Source organism: Nuphar pumila, chromosome 2 (assembly GCF_984573655.1).
Source record: "Nuphar pumila chromosome 2, dmNupPumi1.hap1.1, whole genome shotgun sequence".
Lineage (NCBI taxonomy): Eukaryota > Viridiplantae > Streptophyta > Magnoliopsida > Nymphaeales > Nymphaeaceae > Nuphar > Nuphar pumila.
The window spans coordinates 72,668,779-72,688,103 of NC_143250.1; the positions used below are offsets into that span (position 1 = coordinate 72,668,779).

Below are 19,325 nucleotides of genomic sequence, written 5' to 3' on the forward strand. Positions count from 1 at the left end.
TAGCGTCGCATTTGTTTATTTGTATTTGGATCTCGGATATCCTATTGGGATCAATGTTGGACCCCTAATATCCTGTTCAGAACTCTGATATTCCATTCGGATCTTAGATATCAAATCACGAACCTTAATTTGAATACTTAATAATAGATTTTGGTCAAATGGATCAGATCTCTGGGTTCGGATCCTCACTATCAAGGTCAAATTTGACATTGGATTCAGGTTGAATTCAGTGGATCTGCAAAGTTTAAATCAAATGTTAATGAGAAAATTTTTATATTGGACATATAACACTTTATTGGGATCTGTAATAGCCAAGGCGATGTTTGGATCCACATTACTTCGTTTGGATCCTGGACATCGGAGATTTAAATATAGCATGGTCGTGCCCCATATAAAGAGTTATGTAAAAACAAAACGAAAGAAGCAACAGTGTGGCCCGCTAAAGAGGGGCAATAGGGTTCACTCAGAACCCTAACATTGGTTGAAGGGCGAAGGAGGGGGATGTGCTGTAAAACCCAAATTTAAAAAAAAAAAAACCGACACAAGAGAAAGGGTTTTGAGAAAACCCTTTCTCCTGTGCGTCGCACCCCCCCTCACCGCGCCTTCGACCCGATAAGGGAAACCCATCAGGGTTTCCCCTTTTGTCGCCCCTCCCCGAGCTCTTTAACAGCGTTGCGGGAGGGGAGGATCGATGCCCCGCCCCCCTTCTCGTTCCCTGCAGGCGACAACCTCGTCGGCAACCCTACCGACGCCTCCTACTGCTGGTCTGATCGCCGCCGCCGCTGCGACCACCGTCGGCGACCTCGAAGGTATGCTTTTCCCTCTTCTCCTCCCTTCACCTCTCTCTGTTATCTCGCTGGAAGGCACGACAAGAGGTCGATGGCCCCTGCCATGCCCTCCCTCTTCACCCCCTCGTCTCTCTCTCTCTCTCTCTCTCTCTCTCTCTCTCTCTCTCTCTCTCTCTCTCTCTCTCTCTCTCTCTCTCTCTCTCTCTCTCTCCGGCAGGGATTTGTCCCCCTGCCATCGTCCTTTCGCCGGACGGCAGGGGCTCGGCCCCTGCCGATTTGCTATCGTCGGCAGGGGCTCGACCCCTGCCGATTCGCTGTCGTCGGCAGGGGTGTGACCCCTGCAGCTTCAGTGCTGTCGGCAGGGGTGCGACCCCTGCCGCTTCAGTGCTATCGGCAGGGGCTAGCCCCCTGCCGCTTCGCTGCCGTCGGCAGGGGTGCGACCCCTGCCGCTTCAATGCTGTCGACAGGGGCGTGACCCTTGCCGCTTCAGTGCTGTCGGCAGGGGCTAGCCCCCTGACGTTTCGCTGCTGTCGGCAGGGGCTAGCCCCCTGCCGTTTCGCTGTCGTCAGCAGGGGTGCGACCCCTGCCGCTTCAGTGCTGTCTGCGGGGGGCTCGCCGCCTCGCTGTTTTTTACAGTGGCTCATTCCCTGTCGCCCCGTTGTCGTCGGCAGTCGGGGGATCACTCTCTGCCGCCTAATCCTACCCTTGCCCCCGTCTCACCATTAATTATATTAGCATAATTGAATATTTCACACTCTTGCAGATTTTTGCAACAGGTCCCGTTCGTGTTCCGCGGCCCGACTCTCGTATTATCCTCACGCATAGGCGTACGCGGTTGCATAACATTCCGAGGTAGGGTAAAGTCGCACAAAGGGCAATGAATGAACCTATTTAAGTTGAAATAATTAATATGCCCATGCTAGACATGCTTAGAGTTATATTGCTTCTGCATTGCGTATTTTCTTGTTTGCATGCTCATGGGTCGAGGTACAATTTTATTCTTCGATCATTATTTTGCATAGTTGCTTATGAGTTTGAGGTGTGGTTTCGTACTTCGTGCAATACCTATGCCCTTGTTTGCTTGCATATATTTTTGCCTGCACGTTTCTTTTGAGTGAGGTACGACTTCGTGTCTCATGTATTACTTATGACCTTATGTGTTTGCCTATCTAAGTGGTCAAGTTATGGTTTTGGTACCTCGTGTGTTACTTATGTGTTTTTCGCTCGATGTGCGGCATCGCAAGTCGAGAGTTGTTTGTCGTCATGTTATAACCTGCATATGCTCACACTCATGGTAAATATGTACTTACATAAATGTAGTCTTGTGCCTATCTTGTTATCACTTGTTTTCAAAACACTAGAAGTTGCACTTGTGCGCTATAGTTCTTTCAAAGAGGATTTCCTTCTGCAAACCCAGGGCTCTTCAAAATACACAGCTTTTGCAAAGTCAAGTTTTAAGTCCTGTCGGATTTCGAAGTCACATATAGGCCCTCCCAGGTCCACACACTTGGAGAAATATTTTATAACCCCGATTCGAGTTGCGACCCAATTCGAATAACCCCGATCAGGGGCATGAGCCTATGGATGAGTGGGGTTCTGTTGAAGGACTCATTCTTTATTTATCAATCTAGTGTCGCATGTCGATACTAAGATAAATTTTGGATGCAAGATTGATAGTGATGTGCCTTGTGTGAATGACTTAATGTGGCATTATGGCTTTTAAGGATGAATCGTGCCAAATGAGCACTCCTATATTCTTTGGATTGTTATGAAGTTGTGTGTTGGGTGTTCCTTTTGAGAAGCCCACACACCTCCCTGGTTTAGTATAGCGTACTTTTAGACATGCACAACATGTTAAGTACTTTGTTGATCGGACGAGAGATCCGAAATGACCTTGTATCATGAAATATGAAAAATGTTGTTGAAGTGAATTCAAGACTTATCTTGCCAGGCTCTGTTGTATTAATTCTTTTGCAGATAATATCTGTTGGGGTTTCTTTTGTGGAACCATTTCCCTTTCATCGTAGTCGTATTTTTGACAAGTACGACCGTACTTTTTGACAAGTACGTCTTCTTACGTTGCGATGATTGGATGAGTAGGTTATGGCAACCTCGATGAGTGCAAATAACAAAATGTTGTGATCACCTAAATAAGTGATGTTTTCGCCTTCACCGGCAAGATACTCGAGTTGGTCGAAAGACCAGAGTATGTAGAATGGGTCTTCAGTTAACTACCCCTGATGTACTCATTCGAACCGCTGACTCCTGTCAGGAGAGAGGACGGGAAGGTACAAAAACTTCGATGGACAAGCCTGTAATGGCAGTTACGAGCAAAAGACTCGGTTTCCCCAATCATCGGAGTTAGGGGAAGGGGACTACCATAATTATCTTAGGCGGTAGCTCTCTATGTTTGGGATGCATCCATTGTTTATGCTGCTTTGGGGATTTCTCTCTTGGTCACCGACCGTCCCCTTAGGTGCGGACTCAGTCAGCTATCTGGGTTATCATAAAATACATAGCATAATAAACCCCTGGATCAGTCTAGGCTGTTTCTAGAGTCGTGTCTTGTGCGTACCCACTTGGCCAGTTAATATCGAAACATAATTTAAATCCGATCACACAATTTGTTGAGTTATGCATGTATGAAAGCTATAGCATGCAACGGGTTTCAATACTTATGGAATTGTGTGTGTGGTTGATGTAGCATCGTATTTTGCTAGTTAAATTGTTTATGCAGTTCTTTGCTTATAATAATTAGCCTACTTGTGCCAGTGAAATGCTTGTAATAGTTTTAGCATTTTGTTCATGATAGTTGCTCCATGAATCTGTTGAAATTAAATTGTTATTTAATTGTCTGTCTACTTGACATATTAAATTATTTTGCTTAACTATGTTCTATATTGTCCCGCCTGTGCACCTACCAGTTTTTAGTGAAATTGACCCATTTTATGTGCAGGTTTTGGATAGGTAATACAGTCTGCGGTGGCACGATGGCGTGATAAGATCAAGATAGAGCTATTTCTCTGACGTTTCGCTCCTGAGGACATGTTGGTAAATTTGGTATAAAGGGTATTCCAAATTTTTTTTTTTATTAAACCTTGAGTTATTAAAACTGTTTTAGTAAACTTCTTCTCAGTTTCAACAAACAAATGCTCCATTATTGAAATTGCATTTTTAAAACCATTTGATTTCAATGGTTGTGCGAAATTCGGTAAAGGAAAGTTTACGCTGTAATGCGGTCAAGGTCCATTTACTTGTGGTTTTAAAAATATCATTTTCCGCTGAAGTACTATTTAAACTCTGATTATTGTATGATTTCAAAGCTTTCTAAACTATTCTAAAAGTTACAAGTCCTGGATTTTTGGGGCGTTACATGTGCAGCCGCCGCAGGTGAGGGTAACGGACCTCCCTTTTCGAGCACCCTTCTACAAAGGCCTTCCCGCTCCTCTCCTCTTCCCTCTCGACTCCTCTCCTCCCTCGCACGCCGGTGGTCTCAGCCGACACCCACTCTGTGCCCCCGCTCACCCTCTCTCTGAGTTCACCTGCTCTCCCCCTTCAGATCGACCTCTGAGCTCCGGCTTGCAGCTCGTTGGAGCCCTCGCCGCCGCCCCCGTCGGCCCATTCTTAGGTTGCGATACGATTGAGGCAGACCCTTACACTCACGACAGCAGCCTCCAGAACGCCGGAAAAGGTAGGTTTTCAGTTTTTTTTCGTTTGGGTATTCTATGGGTCGAGCATGGGCTGTGGATTGCCAAAAGTCCTTAGAAAAAGCGGCAATTTGGGGTTTAAGTACTTAGGAGGCCCTAAATCGCTAGCTGCCGACGGTAGGGTGGTGGTGATTTGCTTTTGGGGTGCCGAAAACCCAAAAGCCCCAATTTGGGATTTTCAAAAATTTCGGACAGTAGGGTGATACTGTGCAGTGGATTTTGTGGGAGCCGTAAATCCTTAATCGAAAATAGAAATAGGGAGCTTTCGATTTATGGATTCGGATTCTGTTAAGTGTGATATTTTGGCATTAAGGGTTTTGTCATCAGATTCTGTTAAGTGTGCTGTGTTAGCATTATTGTTAAGAGTTTTGATTCTGCCAAGCATATTGTTTTAGCATTATTGTTAAGAGTTTTGATTCTGTCAAGCATATTGTTTAGCATTATTGTTAAGAGTTTGGTCATCAGATTCTGTTATGTGTGTTGTTTTAGCATTATTGTTAAGGGTTTGGTCATAAGATTTTGTTAGGGGTGTTTTCCGGGGTTGTTCGGCAGGTACACACCGATTTGAGCATGTGTTAAAATCTATGTCACACGGACTCGGCTCCAAGGTCACCGCACCCGCGTCGACACGCACCGACACGGGTGCGGACACGGGTGGGGCTCGGACTCGGTCAACCCGACCCTGGGTGTGGTCAACGCACCCAGGGTCATTTTGGTCCATTTTTTGGAAAAAAAAATTTTGAAATTTTTTTTTTTAAATTTTCTGGGCTACAGCTGTAAGGAAAAAAACCCATCACAACTAAAAAACATGTACACTTTCAAGTTTTAAGTACAGAATGGGCACAACTCAAGTTTTTGTGGTTTTTTCCTGTACAAAGAAAATGAATTATTACAGTGTATGAAGAAAATGCCCAAAAGTGAATTATTCCTGTATGAAGAAAGTGTACAGAATGCCTTCACAACTCATCACCTGTCCCCTAATGGGCACAACTTTGACCGAGTCTTATATATATATATATATATAATTTTTTTTTATTTTTTTTTAATATATATATAGCCGAGTCCCCGTGTCCAAAATTTTTGAAATTGCGCCGCACCCGTGTCGCACCCGCACCTGCACCCATGTGACATAGGTTAAAATATGTGTACTCGTACACATATATGTATGTTGAAATATAATCCTTAAAATGTACATATATATATTTATATATATATAAAGATATGTATATGTATCTCTATTTATTTATATATATATATATATATTCTCTTCCTAAAATACCCTCAAGGGTATTCTTGTAATTTGTCATTTTACGCATATTTCAATTGGAATATGCATTGTAATATTTCTTTTATTTTCTTTTTTTATTTTTGATTTTCGTACCATATTGGGGGCCTCCCAATAGAGACGTTGGGAGCCCCCAAGGTGGTCCCTTTGAGTGTGTATAAATAGGGGCTCTCCCCTTTGTATTTTCTACTAGTTGGAGGAGCTTTTGCTCCATGTAATGGGTGTTACACCCTTATTTTCTTCAATGATAGTAACTTATGCCTTATAGGCATTTTTGCCCCTTTGTGGGTTTATATGTTAGCACATTATGTGCTTGTGCTTTCCATTTAGTGGGTATATTCGCACTTCATGTGCATGTGTATTGGTTCATTATTGAACCTAAGATATTCAAAGACGCTTCTTTACAGTTGTGGTTATGTTACAAAATAAAAATCTGTGAATAGTTGTCCTATAACCCCTTTTACATGATCATGAATTTTGATACTCAGATTGGTTGAATGTAAAGCATTAAGTATGTTCTGATTAAGTTTTCTCTGCTAAAATATAATGGATTCTCACACTAGAATGCTCATGTTCTGGGTATGATTTCATGGTTACATTACCACGTGTTCAGAATTATTAATACTCAGGACATAGCGTATACAGAAATTTTGGTTTGCACATGTAAGTATGTACATGGGATAGAGTGGGTTAATTCAATGTTAATATGTGTCGATAACTCTAGTTGTTGATATATGTATAGTTGGTTTCGGAACATATATTTGCTATTAAGCTAACATTCCAAGGTTGATTAAGCTGCATACTTTTCGAGATGTTAATTGCTAATGTGTTGGAGAAAGGTGTATATATTGTTGCAATTCTGAGCATTGTGTGCCCTCTAAATGAACAGATTGGGACTCTACTTGATTTGGTAGAAGTTGATAGTGCACGGCACCATGTGTTGGGTCACACACTAGCCTTGAAATCATAAGAGGAATACATGTAAAAATTTGAAACGTATATATATAAAGAAAATTTTGCCTGACTGGTTTAAAGGTACCGGGGCATCCGTGCTTGACTGGTTTAAAGGTACCGGAGCACTCTGAGTGGGTCTATGCAATCAAATAGAACAAAATTGGTTTGTATACCCTTGTAAGATCACAAAGGGTGGGGATCTACTAGTATGGTAGTAAATTTTGGAGAAATGCCCATGTATTGGGAGGTTCTCTCGGTCATTGGCCGCTCCTTTAGGATTTACAGTTTCAGTTAGAATATTCGGGTTAATAAAACATCAATGAATAAACTCCTGAATGTTCTCTTTTGTTACGATTGCCTTGGCTTGCGTGTACCCACGAATAATTAAAGATAAACATTTAAATTAGATCATCTTAGGTATCACATTTGAGTAGGTAGTGACAGATTTACAATTGTACACATAAACAGTTATTTTTGACATGCGGGCATTTACTTTTAGCATGCAATGGAATCTGTGGTTATGAGATGTTTAAATTCTGCTAATGATGTTACCTGTTAGTTAGTTTTCATAAACCATTGTTGTCATAGTGTAGATTCTTTATTTGTTCTTATATATACTAAAAATTACACATGACACTCACATCACATATTTGACACATGATATACCTGCAAAAAAAATTACAGTATTTCCTACTTAGACAGTTGTAGTCTAATTCCTATAAATTTATCATTTTTCAGGTGAAGAATAGAGTTTATGAGTAGCTGTGGGATGAGGCTTCGATCGAGATATTGATTTATTGTGTTCCCGACACAATCTTCAGATTAAATTTCAATTTATTATTATTCCTGTTATTTGGAAACTCATATGTCATTATTTATTTAGAATAAAATAAATGTTGTTGCTTGAATACTCATGTAATGCACCTGAATGCTTAACACAATGAAATGGTTGTTTCCGTTGTTACAAAAAAGAAATCCCTCTAAAAAATTGGGTTAAAATTTTGGGGCGTTATAATTTTTTTAATCAATAACATACTAATGGATTTGTTTCTTGTTTGATAATTTAACTAAATAGCTTTATAGATTTTACCTTTGACTAATAACATAATTTCAATTTTCAACTTTCATCAGCCTTTTACATGCCAAATCATCTCTCTCTCATAGATAAAGAAATCGTTTTTTATGAATTTGTGCACATTTTCTGCTAATATATATTAATGTGCATACATTTGTGTATATAAGCAATGATTTGTGTTCTTCACTCTCCATCCTTTGTTGTTAATAATAGCTTTTTTAAAGTGTTTACACAGATTCTTATACTTTTATGATGCAGGTATATTTGTCTGTTCTTTGTTTCACTAATGACCATCACAAACTATGATCATGACAATTATGATGACGATGATGATTATTTTTGCAATTTGGAGCATGAATCGTCCAGTGGTGTTGGGAATGACAATGTAAAAAAGGGCAAGGGGTCTTCTAATTGTCCATTTTAGTTTAAGGACAAAAAAAAATTGTTTTGATTAGGAAGATGAAAAAGAATATGACTTAGATGACTACTATTCATAAGATACCAAGATGATGAACCACCTAGCATGCATGAAACAACAGTGTTATGGCGCCATGTATTGAAACAAAAGAAGAGTAGGCAAGGAAAGCAAGGTGGAACTCATGTTTTTATGTGCAGGCACAGCAAAAATATTTATCATGGGTCATATACTCGAGTTTTTGCACAACTCATGGGAGCTCTAAAGGGACAAAGTGTTGGGATTGCCTTTTGTCTTGTAGTTGCAAAAAATACAGAATTGGCAAAAAAAATTAAGAGGCAAGTTCGACGAGTGAAGGTTTTATCAAGTGCATTTGAGTTGAGGAGATCAAGAATTGATAAACCGAAGCTTATTAGTATGACTACATCTTCTAGTGAAAGCTAAAACACAGTTGATATTCGTGATACCTTTAAAAAGGTAAAAAGAGATAATGTAGATCATAAAATTATCAGATTTTTGTGTGTAAATGGCATACCTTTCAATGTACTTCGATCATCGTATTGAGAAGAGATGATATCTGCAGTTAGTAAAGTGCCTAGATATAAACCTCTATCATATGAAAAAGCGCGAACAACGTTGCTTGACAGTGAGAAAGAGTGTGTTTACAGGGAGTTAAATGAATTTCGAGAACAGTTTGAGTTTGGAGTTTCTATTGTCTCAGACGGTTGGACAAATATCAAAAACAAAGACTTAGATAAATATATTTGCATCAAATTATTTTGGCTCGATGTTATTATATGCAAGCGATTTTTCTAATGTGCAACAATCAGCTGCAAATATTGTTGAGTTTTTGAAGACGGGTTTTAAGCTTGTGAGGTCTTCTAATGTAGTGCAAGTGATTACAGACAATGCAGCAAATTGCAAGTTAGCAGGTGAAGAATTAAAACAAACATATAAGTATATTTTTTGGTCACCTTGTCTTGTGCATACACTTAATTTGATCTTCAAGGATTTGGCACATGAGTTTCATTGGTTGGGAGAAACATATTTGCAGAGTAAAGAAATTGTGAAGTATATCATAAATCATTCAAAATCACTAGCAATCTTTAGAAGCAATGAAAAATTAGAGCTAATAAAGATTGCAAAAACAAGGTTTGCTTCACATTATACTACTTTGAAGAGCTTGCTTGATGTGAGGGAGAGCTTGAGGCTCACAGTCATTTCAGATAGATGGAGCGAGTGAAAGCAATCATGCACTGATGAAACTATGAAAAAAATGGTTGTTACAATAGAAACAATTGTTCTTGATGAAGAATATTGAGATTTTGTTCGTTTAGCATTATTGATTACAAAACTCATATATAAGATGATTAAATTTTGTGATCAAGAAGGCCCTATAATTGGTGAAGTGTATGAAGGCATGGACAACATGTTGGGAAAATCAAATACAATCTAAAAAGACAACCAGATTTGTATGAAAAGATTCATAAGATTGTCTCAAATAGACGGGATAGAATGAATGTGCCTTTCCATAGTCTAGCCCGCATGCTTACTCCAAAATATTACGAGTCAGAATATCTCAAGATCCCAGCAGCAGAAGGGGTCAAACGAGTTTCTCCTGGTAAAAATTTTATTCTATCTATTTAATAAAGTTTAAAGTTTAATGATTTAATTATTTTATTATTTCATTTGCATTTTCTTGTTATAGTTGTTAAACATTTTTTTTTCTGCAAAAAAGGATAATGATATCTTAGATGGTGCAATGATCGCGTTTGAAGTCATATCTGTTGGAAATAAAGAGCTATCTACACTTTATAGGTCACAACTTGTAGCTTTTGCATCAAGAAGTGGAAGATTTAGCCGAAATGCAACAAGAATAGATGCATTGAATCCTACAATGATGGTCCTTAATTGGTGGTGTTTTTATGGTGGTGATACACTTGAGTTGAGAGCATTAGCCATTAAGGTTTTATCTCAACCTATTAGCACATCTTTTGCAGAAAGAGTGTGAAACACCTATAGTTATATTAACAATGTTAAACGAAATAGGCCCAATGAAGATCGTGTTGATACCATGGTCTATATTCATTCCAATCTTCGATTGATTGACAGGTATAATTAAAGTGTTGTACTTTTGTTTTGGTATTTTCTTTTTCACTTTTTCTATCATTGATTATTTATTAGCTATGTCACATGGGTGCGGGTGCGGGTGCGGGTGCGGGTGCGAGTGTGGGTGCGAGTGCGGGTGCGGGTGTGGCACTTTCAAAAATCTAGGGTGCGGGGGTGCGGTAGCGGCAAAAATATATATATATATATATATAAAGGGGTCTGGGGTTCCCCTGGCACGGGTCCCATTGCGCGGTCGACGGGGGTCCAGTTTTTTTTTCTGGTGTTCGTTTGAAGACTGTTGTTGTTACCCATGTTCTGCTTGTTGTGTACTTTGGCACAACTGGACAAAATTGATGAATATAAGGGATTGGCAATCTGATCGACCCAACCTGCTGCGTTCTGCTGACTGTCATGATTCAATCATGTCTGAAACTCCCTAGTCTTTATGGAAAAAAATATAAGCAAAAGGTTTGATGTGGTTTTTTAGAGAGAGAGTTTTCACGAGGCCTACGGCTCCACTGCCACGTCACTGCTTGGGGTTCTTCAAATTTCACACAGATCTTTGTCTGGATGACAGCTAAAGAAATTTATTGGATTTGACATGCAGAAAAAGAGAGGTCTACACCAGGCTACGGCTAGAGCACACATCTCATTCATCTTTCTAGGCCTCGTCCCATTGCCTCCCATATTCCCCATCCCATCTTCAAAATTAATTAAAATAGAACCAAGGTGTGAGAAATTAGTAGAGGAGAAAAGTGAATACTAATAGCCACCAAGGCTACCACCATCATTATCATTTATTATGGAGAGAGAAAATTCTTGAAGAAAGATCCGGATGGTTGAAGGATAAATCCAAAAAATGGGTTTGGGTACAAAACCCCAAGGCTCTCTCATCAGATAAAAGAGAAGAGAGGGTGAGACAGTGGGTGATGGGGTCGTGGCGTCGTGAGGTGCCTCCCATGGAGGAGACGGTGCAGGCGTTGATCGACACACTGGTGTCTCCTCTCCTCCCTAGGCGTTCTTCTTCCAGAACTCCTTCTGAATCCCTCCAACAGTCCGTCGGGTAGCAGGTTCCATCTCTACCTCTCTCTGCTTCCTGATTTTTTCCCTCTTTCTTGCTTTCTGTTTGAAACCAAAAGTTGTTGGTGCCTGTGAAACATTCATTTTTTTGTGATTTTTCCTGGTGACAAACGCATCTTTTTTGGTGAACTTGTTTTTTTTCTGGGTTCGCATTACGCCCCCCTCAGAACAATTTTTTTTAAAATGGACACAAATGACCCTGGGTGCGGTCAATGCACACAGGGTCGGGTTGACCGCATCGGGTGCCGCACCCGCACGCGCACCCGCATCGCGTCGCGTCGACGCGGCACCCGGTTTGTCAAGTCCCTGTGACATATTTTATTAGCATTCATATTTTATATTGTTGTTATAAAAAGATACAACAATCGCTACAAAGAAGGGCCTAGTTGAAAATGGGATATCAATCTGAAACTTCTTATTGTAGAAGAAAATACGTTGAGATTAAAAGACATGCGTTAGAGAGATTTGGATGACAGTGCACAACAATCAAGCACTATTTCCAAATCTTAACCCAAAGATGCACAACCAAGAGCTTCATTGCCTCCAATAATCATACGTACAAATGAGGTTGAAGAGGATACAAATCAATCCAACAGAGCTAGTAGAACTAGTGCAAATATACAAGAGCGACTATCAGTTCCTCAAGGCCGGATTGATCGTTTCTTTAGCAGGAGACCTAGGCAAGGTATCTTGATCTTGATCATATGCTTTTTATTTTTACTTTTCTCTCTCTCTCTCTCTCTCTCTCTCTATATATATATATATATATATATATATATATATAATATTTTAAATTAAGGTTTTTGAACATTTTAATTTTTTAACATATTCATTGTCGGTATAAAACTCATGAGTCATACTATGAAACTTTGGGAGAGGGTGATTGAGTCTAGGTTGAGGAAGGTTGTCATGATATCGGAGAATCAATTTGGTTTTATGCCTGGAAGATCAACTATGGATGCTATACATCTTCTTAGACAACTTATTGAAAGATATAGAGAGAGGAACAAAGATTTGCATATGGTTTTTATTGATTTAGAGAAAGCATACGATAGAGTACCTAGGGACGTTCTCTGGTGGACAATGATGAAGAAAGGTGTTTCTCTCAAGTACATTAGTATAATTAAAGATATGTATGAAGGAGTAGTAACCAATGTCCGCACTTGTGGAGGGGTGACAACCAATTTTCCGATAACGGTTGGGTTACATCAAGGATCTGCTTTAAGCCCTTTCCTATTTGCGATAGTGATGGATGAGCTTACGAGATCAATTCAAGAAAATGTACCGTGGTGTATGTTGTTTGCTGATGATATTGTTTTGATTGATGAGTCTAGAGCTGGGGTTAATGCTAAGTTAGAATTATGGAGACAGACATTGGAAGCTAGAGGTTTTAAGTTGAGTAAGAGTAAGACTGAATATATGGAATGTCGGTTTAGTAAGCAACGAAGTAGTGATGGGAGTGTAGTGAAGCTTGGTGAGCAAGATATACCGGTGAATGATTATTTCAAATATTTGGGATCCATCATTCAAAAGTATGGAGAAATTGATGGAGATGTAAATCATAGGATAAAGGTTGGGTGGATGAAATGGAAAAGTGCTACTGGAGTGCTGTGCGATCGTAGAATGCCATTGCGGTTGAAGGGAAAGTTTTATAGGACGACTATTAGACCCGCTTTACTATATGGTACGGAATGTTGGGCTGCCAAGAGACATCATATTCAAAAAATGAGTGTAGCTGAGATGCGGATGCTTAGATGGATGTGTGGAAATACAATAAAAGATAAGATTCGGAACGAAGAGATACGTAAGAAGGTAGGTGTTGCACCCATTGAAAATAAGATGCGAGAGAATCGTTTACGGTGGTTTGGACATATTCGGCGAAGGCCTAATGATGCTCCAGTTAGAAGGTTGGAGAAATGGGAAAATATATTAGTTAAAAGAGGTCGGGGTAGGCCTAGGAAGACTTGGATGGAGATGATAGGAAAGGATATGAATGCTTTGAACCTCACCGAGGACATGGCGTTGGATAGAAAGGATTGGAGGAAAAGGATTCATGTGGAAGACCCAATATGAATTTCTTTTTTGGTTCATATCGCTGACCCCAATTGTTTTGGGATGAAGGCGTAGTTGTTGTTGTTTATTCATTGTCGGTAATGAAAGAAAGAGTAGAAGGCATGGTTGTGGAGGACGAGGAGGACGTGATGATGAAGAAAGTTCTTGATCTATTGCTGACCTGAAGGGGAAGAGAAAGATGACAGATTATTGATTGTTGACAATGAAATGAATTCTTGAATTCTTAATTATTCTTTTGATGATGTAATTGGAGTAGTCCAACTTAGAAACTTTTATGTTATTTTTTTTGTCTTGGTCTTGTAATATTTTGTTGGTTTGATATGTACTTTTTATTTTGAATCTTGCATGATGAAGTGAAGTAGTGGATTATGTTAATTTTAAGTTTACACTTTACAGTTTTGAACTTTATATCTTATAGTTTACAGTGTAGGACTTTATAGCTTAAAAATTTAACCATATCTCTATATAATCTTTAGTTTATTGATTTCTCATTTTTTATGTTGCAAAGATCACAAGATTTATAACAATCAAGTCATTTGATTCTTTCATTGAAAAATGTACGCTTTTGAATCAAATTTATTAGTTTTCTTAATGCATTATTTAGTACTTGCATACATTTGTTAAATAGTTGCAATGGGAATGTGAATTATGATCTTTTCTTGATGTATTATTTTTTAAATGCTTGAAAGTTGCAATATGATGCATTTGTTAGATAATTGCAACTTATATTATTTAGTGTCTTAGATACATGTTTTATTTTGTCAATAATGACATAAATCTTATTTTTTAATAAAATAAAAATATATAATTATATTTTTGCTTCCCTTTCGATTCTTACTTGCTTCCCACTCGAATCCTAGGTCGCCTCCTTCGCTTCCTAGGTCGCATCTGGTTCGCTTCTGAGACGCTTCCTGGTTCGCTCCTAAGTCATCCTGCGCTTTCCGCTTCCTAAAATTTTATAAGTGCCTCGTTTCCCGCTTCCCGCTTCCGCTTCCCGCATCGCTTCCCGCTCCCGCTTCCTCGACTGGCAACTCTGGTTCTAAGGGCACAAAAAATGGGATTAAGAGTAAAAAAACTAAAAGTAAAATAACATCTAAAAACATCAAAAAATAAAGGAACTTGCCCTCCTTCAACTTTAAGATGATTTATGAGTAGGATTGTTCTTCTCCGGTTATTCTTCTCAATCCTTTTTAGAAGAAAGGAAGAAAAAGATTTTACCCATTAATCCTTTAAGAGATCAGCCATTGGAAATTTACTAGCAAATCACATAGCACTTCCCTAAGGATTCTTTTTCTTAGCATTCATTTATGCCAATTACGAGCTCACATCAAGTGGATCCTCCATCTTTCCTACCATGATCATGCATGAATTTGTTGGAAACAACATAAGACAATTAGACTGCACTTGCTAATAAGCTTTCCTATAGTTTACATAGTTTACATAGAAATAAGCATGGACATATAGGGTTAATTCAATATTAACCATTGCTTTTTCAGCTATTGAAAATTATGTTATTACACCAAACTAGGTTTAATAAATGTAAAAACCAAGGTTTTAAAACCCGTGACTCGGGACTCGACTCGTTCTTTATTGACTCGTGACTCGGCGGGTCAACTCGGTGACTCGGACGGGGTTTTGTTAACTTTTGATTTTAAAAGAAAAAAAATATATAATTTGTCTCAAACCATGTTTTTCATTTAACATATAGTCTAAAGAGTTGACAGAATAAAAAATTGCAAGTTCAGAGAGTAGAAAAAGTACAAACTTCTTCATAACAAGGTCACATGGAAAGATCAAGTTACATGAAAAAGCTGATGAACCATAATACAACTACAGAAAAAGATAAATAGAAATAAAAAGGACATTAATGAATACCTTAAATTCAAAGGTGATTAGCTTATTGAGCCAGAGCATGCTGCTCATATTTGACTCAGGTTTAGCTAGATGAATATTGATTGTCCCCAGCTAGAACCTCTAGGTTGGAAGAAATGGTTAGAAGAGGCAGGACAAAGGAGGGATTGAGCAATTTTCATTTGCATGTCTTTGGTATTCAATGAAGGTCCCATGTAACTGAGTCTAGAAACATACTTAAACTCAAGTTTCTAAATAGAATGGTTTAGGAATTTCAGCTAAACTTCTCCAAAAGACACCCTAGCTTTTGTTAGCTTTCCTTTCTAGTGATCTCACCTCAATGAGAACAGCAACACATCATCTTGCATAAAAAGCCAGATTGAATTAGTTGCAACAAGGTAAAACAACAATAAGAGAATGAATCACCAGAAGAAATTCCAATTATGACCAAGGGAAGTGCTGTCACATGGATACATGTACAAGCATACTGTACAAGATCAGCACAACTGGTATGATATGGGTGTTTCTGTCAAAAAATAAGTATGCCAGGGTACAGATTGTTATGCACAGGTGTGGGTGCAGGTATATTTAAGATTGCAAAAAAAGAAATTCACAAGAATATAAAGATACAAAATTTCAAACTTTGTACAAGAATATATTTGTATATACAATGAAGGATATGATATGAGTGCATAAAGTGAGAGGTGTATTTAAGATTGCAAATAGAGATTCACAAGAATATGAAGATAAGCAAATACAGACTTTGTACAAAAATGTATTTTTATATACAATGAAGGATATGATATGTGTTCATAAAACAACACTCAAAGGCACCCAACACCAGAACATGAAGTACAAGCACCGATATGTGTATGCTTTGAATCATTTTTTTTTTGCCAATATGTTTAATCAACACATAAAGATTGATAGATTATAGTATCTTTGAACTGGTTTGTCTTGTAATTTATTATTTATTATTAAACTGTTATTTTAAAATACCCAAAAAATCAAATTTCAAATATCCCAGAACTCGGACGAGTCAGGCCGAGTCAAGGCCGAGTCAAGGCAAGCCGAGTTTACCCTGCCGGGTTGACTTGCTGGAGGTCCGAGCAGAGCCGAGTCACCGAGTTGACTCGGCGAGTTTTAAAACCTTGGTAAAAACAAGTTTTGTAGGTGTTGGTTATTCCATGTGTGAACTTTACAATGAATATGCTAGGTTGCATCCTTGTACCCATATTTTTGAAGAACTGATATCACACAAACCACAGTACATAGTTTTGGTTTAAACCTTTAGAAAAATAAACATGGTGTGGAATTCTCTACCTTTTTTATTTGGCTCTAAGAGATTGAAGCACAACCATGAATGAAGAAGCAAGAAACGAAGAACTAGAGTTTCATTAGAATGAAAAGAAGAGAAGAGTTACAACATACAGGGGTCGACCACTTTACAACACTATTTTGACTATTTATGAGCAAATTGGTCCTCTTACATGGACTACCATACATTTAATGCTATTTTACATAAGTGCCCTCAAACATACATAATAATACAAGAATAGGTGGTACCCAAGACCGAGATACATAACATTACACTTTTCATTTTCCATGATAAAGTTGATCAATTCTATTTCATATCTAACAATAGGGCAAGTTATACAAAAATGCACTATTGAACCAGAGTTAGCGGAAGCTTCTTAGGTAGGTAGGAAGCGTGCTTCCTATAAACTCGCTTTGCAAGCACGATACTCCTCGCTTCCGAAACTTCATGGGAATCTCGATTCTCCCATGCTTCTTCTATATTTCTCACACGCATTGTCCATGCTTCCTATATGTTTTCCTCATGTTTTGCATGTGCTTCCTCTCATGCTTCCACTCACTTCCCATGTGCTTTCCCTAAATTGGCAACCATTGTTAGATTTTAACAAAAATTTAATTCTTTTACTGAAAATTTGTGAAATATAAGAATAATCAATTTTATTTTAATTTTTATTTTCTTATTGTTTGATTCCTATTTAGTTCTCATATTGCTTCCTTTTTTATTCTTGTTTCGCTTTGAAATTGATACTTTGCTTCTAGCTTCCTATAAATTTTAAAATGCCTTGCTTCTCGCTTCAGCTTCCCGTATCCTTTTCCACTTCCTCTTTCTAGTCTGGTAACCTTGGATTGAACAACAAAACCAGATAAACTAGCTAGCTATTCTTAAAGAACACGACTTCATAAAATATGAATATCAATCTTTTTTCCATCGGTTAATTGAGTGTTCTTCAAATCCCAAATAAGTGGAGGTTCCCAGCCTTATTCACAAAACGCACCAAAAAAAATAAACAAAGGAAAGAGATCCACATTTGTGTTTATCTCTGGCCAAGATGTGATCCATATAAAATTTATCAAAACAGGCTTGATTTTCATGTTCTTGTAACAAGACAATGAAAAACTACAATATAAGAATAAAAAATGTGCTCAAAGTTCATATGTTGCCTACAATAACTAAACAAACATAAAAGAGACCGAACATTATCAAAGCATTACCAAGAAGTCAAATGAACCAAACCCAAAAACATGAGAATTCTAACAGAACAGGGTGCACTGTTTTGAGATGAATTAAATAACTGGGCATCATACCAGCATAATAACGACTCTTCAATTCCTCCACACTTCGCGATGTTGGAAATCTATCAGCTATAACTATGAACCGGAGGTCAAACTGTTCACATAAGTCAAATAACTGGTTCGTCTCTTCCTTGGTCCAACTCTAGAAAAAAAGATAGAGTAACAAAAATAAATAATGTGATTCCTACTTAAACAGCTTGCACACATAAAAGGACCAAATTTCATTGTTATATCATGGCAAATTGCACTTTATCCAGGTGAAGGAATAAAAGCTCTGGCATCTCCCATCATCCAAAATGGACCTTGAGGTGCATATTAGCAATTCTATGAAATAGACATATCCAAAAGTAACTCTTTTAAAAGGAACCAAAATTATTAAAACAAAGAGAATATGGAAGCTCCACAGCAGCACCAAAATCATGCCAGCCAGCCAGCCAGCCGCCCACCCCCACCCCCCGACACACACACACATCTGTGTGTGTATGAACATCAGAGATGATATTATTTTTTTATGACCTTTTCTAGACAATAAGTTTCACTACAAATTTTATACCCTAAACAGATTTAGAATCATCTGATGATTTTGAAGCATTAAATGTCATCAAGGGTACTGGGATGATTTATAGAGTAAATGACATATTTTTAGTTGCACTCTAGAAATGCATAATGGCTCCAATAGTGACAACTAATGCATCAAAACAACAATGTTATTTTACAAATTTTTAGGGCTATAAATTTGTACTGGGCCTTTTAATGTCCATGAATAATGACACAGGTTAATAACTCGTTTTATATTATATTATATTTTATTATATCACAGATGTAACCATTGTTTTAATGGGCATTTTATGAGGCATTAAAGGTGTATGCCTTTAAAGCTTCTTGCCTCAATAAGCCGCAAAGTTTAGGCCTCTTAAAGGGAAAGTGAGGCCCACACCTCTTCCCCAAAGAGGCCTAAGCCTCTATAAGAGGCTTAAGCTTCATATGGGAGGGGTGGGCTTCCACGCAGTCAGCTTATTGTAGAAACACTTTTTAGTCCGTCTTTTTATAGGTATTTAATTATAAAAAGCAAAAAACTTATCATTTATTTACAGTGTAAAATAATAAATAATAGAAATAATAAAGGTAAAAGATATTTAAAGGAAGAAAATCAAAGCATAGTTCCTATGAAAAAAAAAGGAAGACCATTAAAAAATTAATGAAGGTAATTACGGTTCCTTTACATAATTTATTTTTTTTGGAATATAATTTAGTCAAACTTTTTCATTTTAATTAAAGGTGATTTTAATTTAACATTTCTTTTTAATTTAAGTTTTTCTTGAATTCTTAATCACAAATCCACAACTAGAAGCTTTGTAGAATAATACAAGTATATTTT

The 19,325-nt window shown here is 37.9% G+C and overlaps 1 protein-coding gene across 4 annotated transcripts in view; it reads right to left on the reverse strand.

Annotated features, from left to right (window-relative positions):
* The window catches only part of LOC149845749 (SWR1-complex protein 4-like), an 82,974-nt gene that overhangs the window by 44,828 nt on the left and 18,821 nt on the right, over positions 1 to 19,325 (reverse strand). For all 4 annotated transcript variants that reach the window (XM_089995971.1, XM_089995972.1, XM_089995969.1 and 1 more), the window contains exon 6: positions 17,960 to 18,089. In XM_089995971.1, the coding sequence (XP_089852097.1) occupies positions 17,960 to 18,089 (130 nt within the window). The remainder of the gene's footprint in view (positions 1 to 17,959; positions 18,090 to 19,325) is intronic.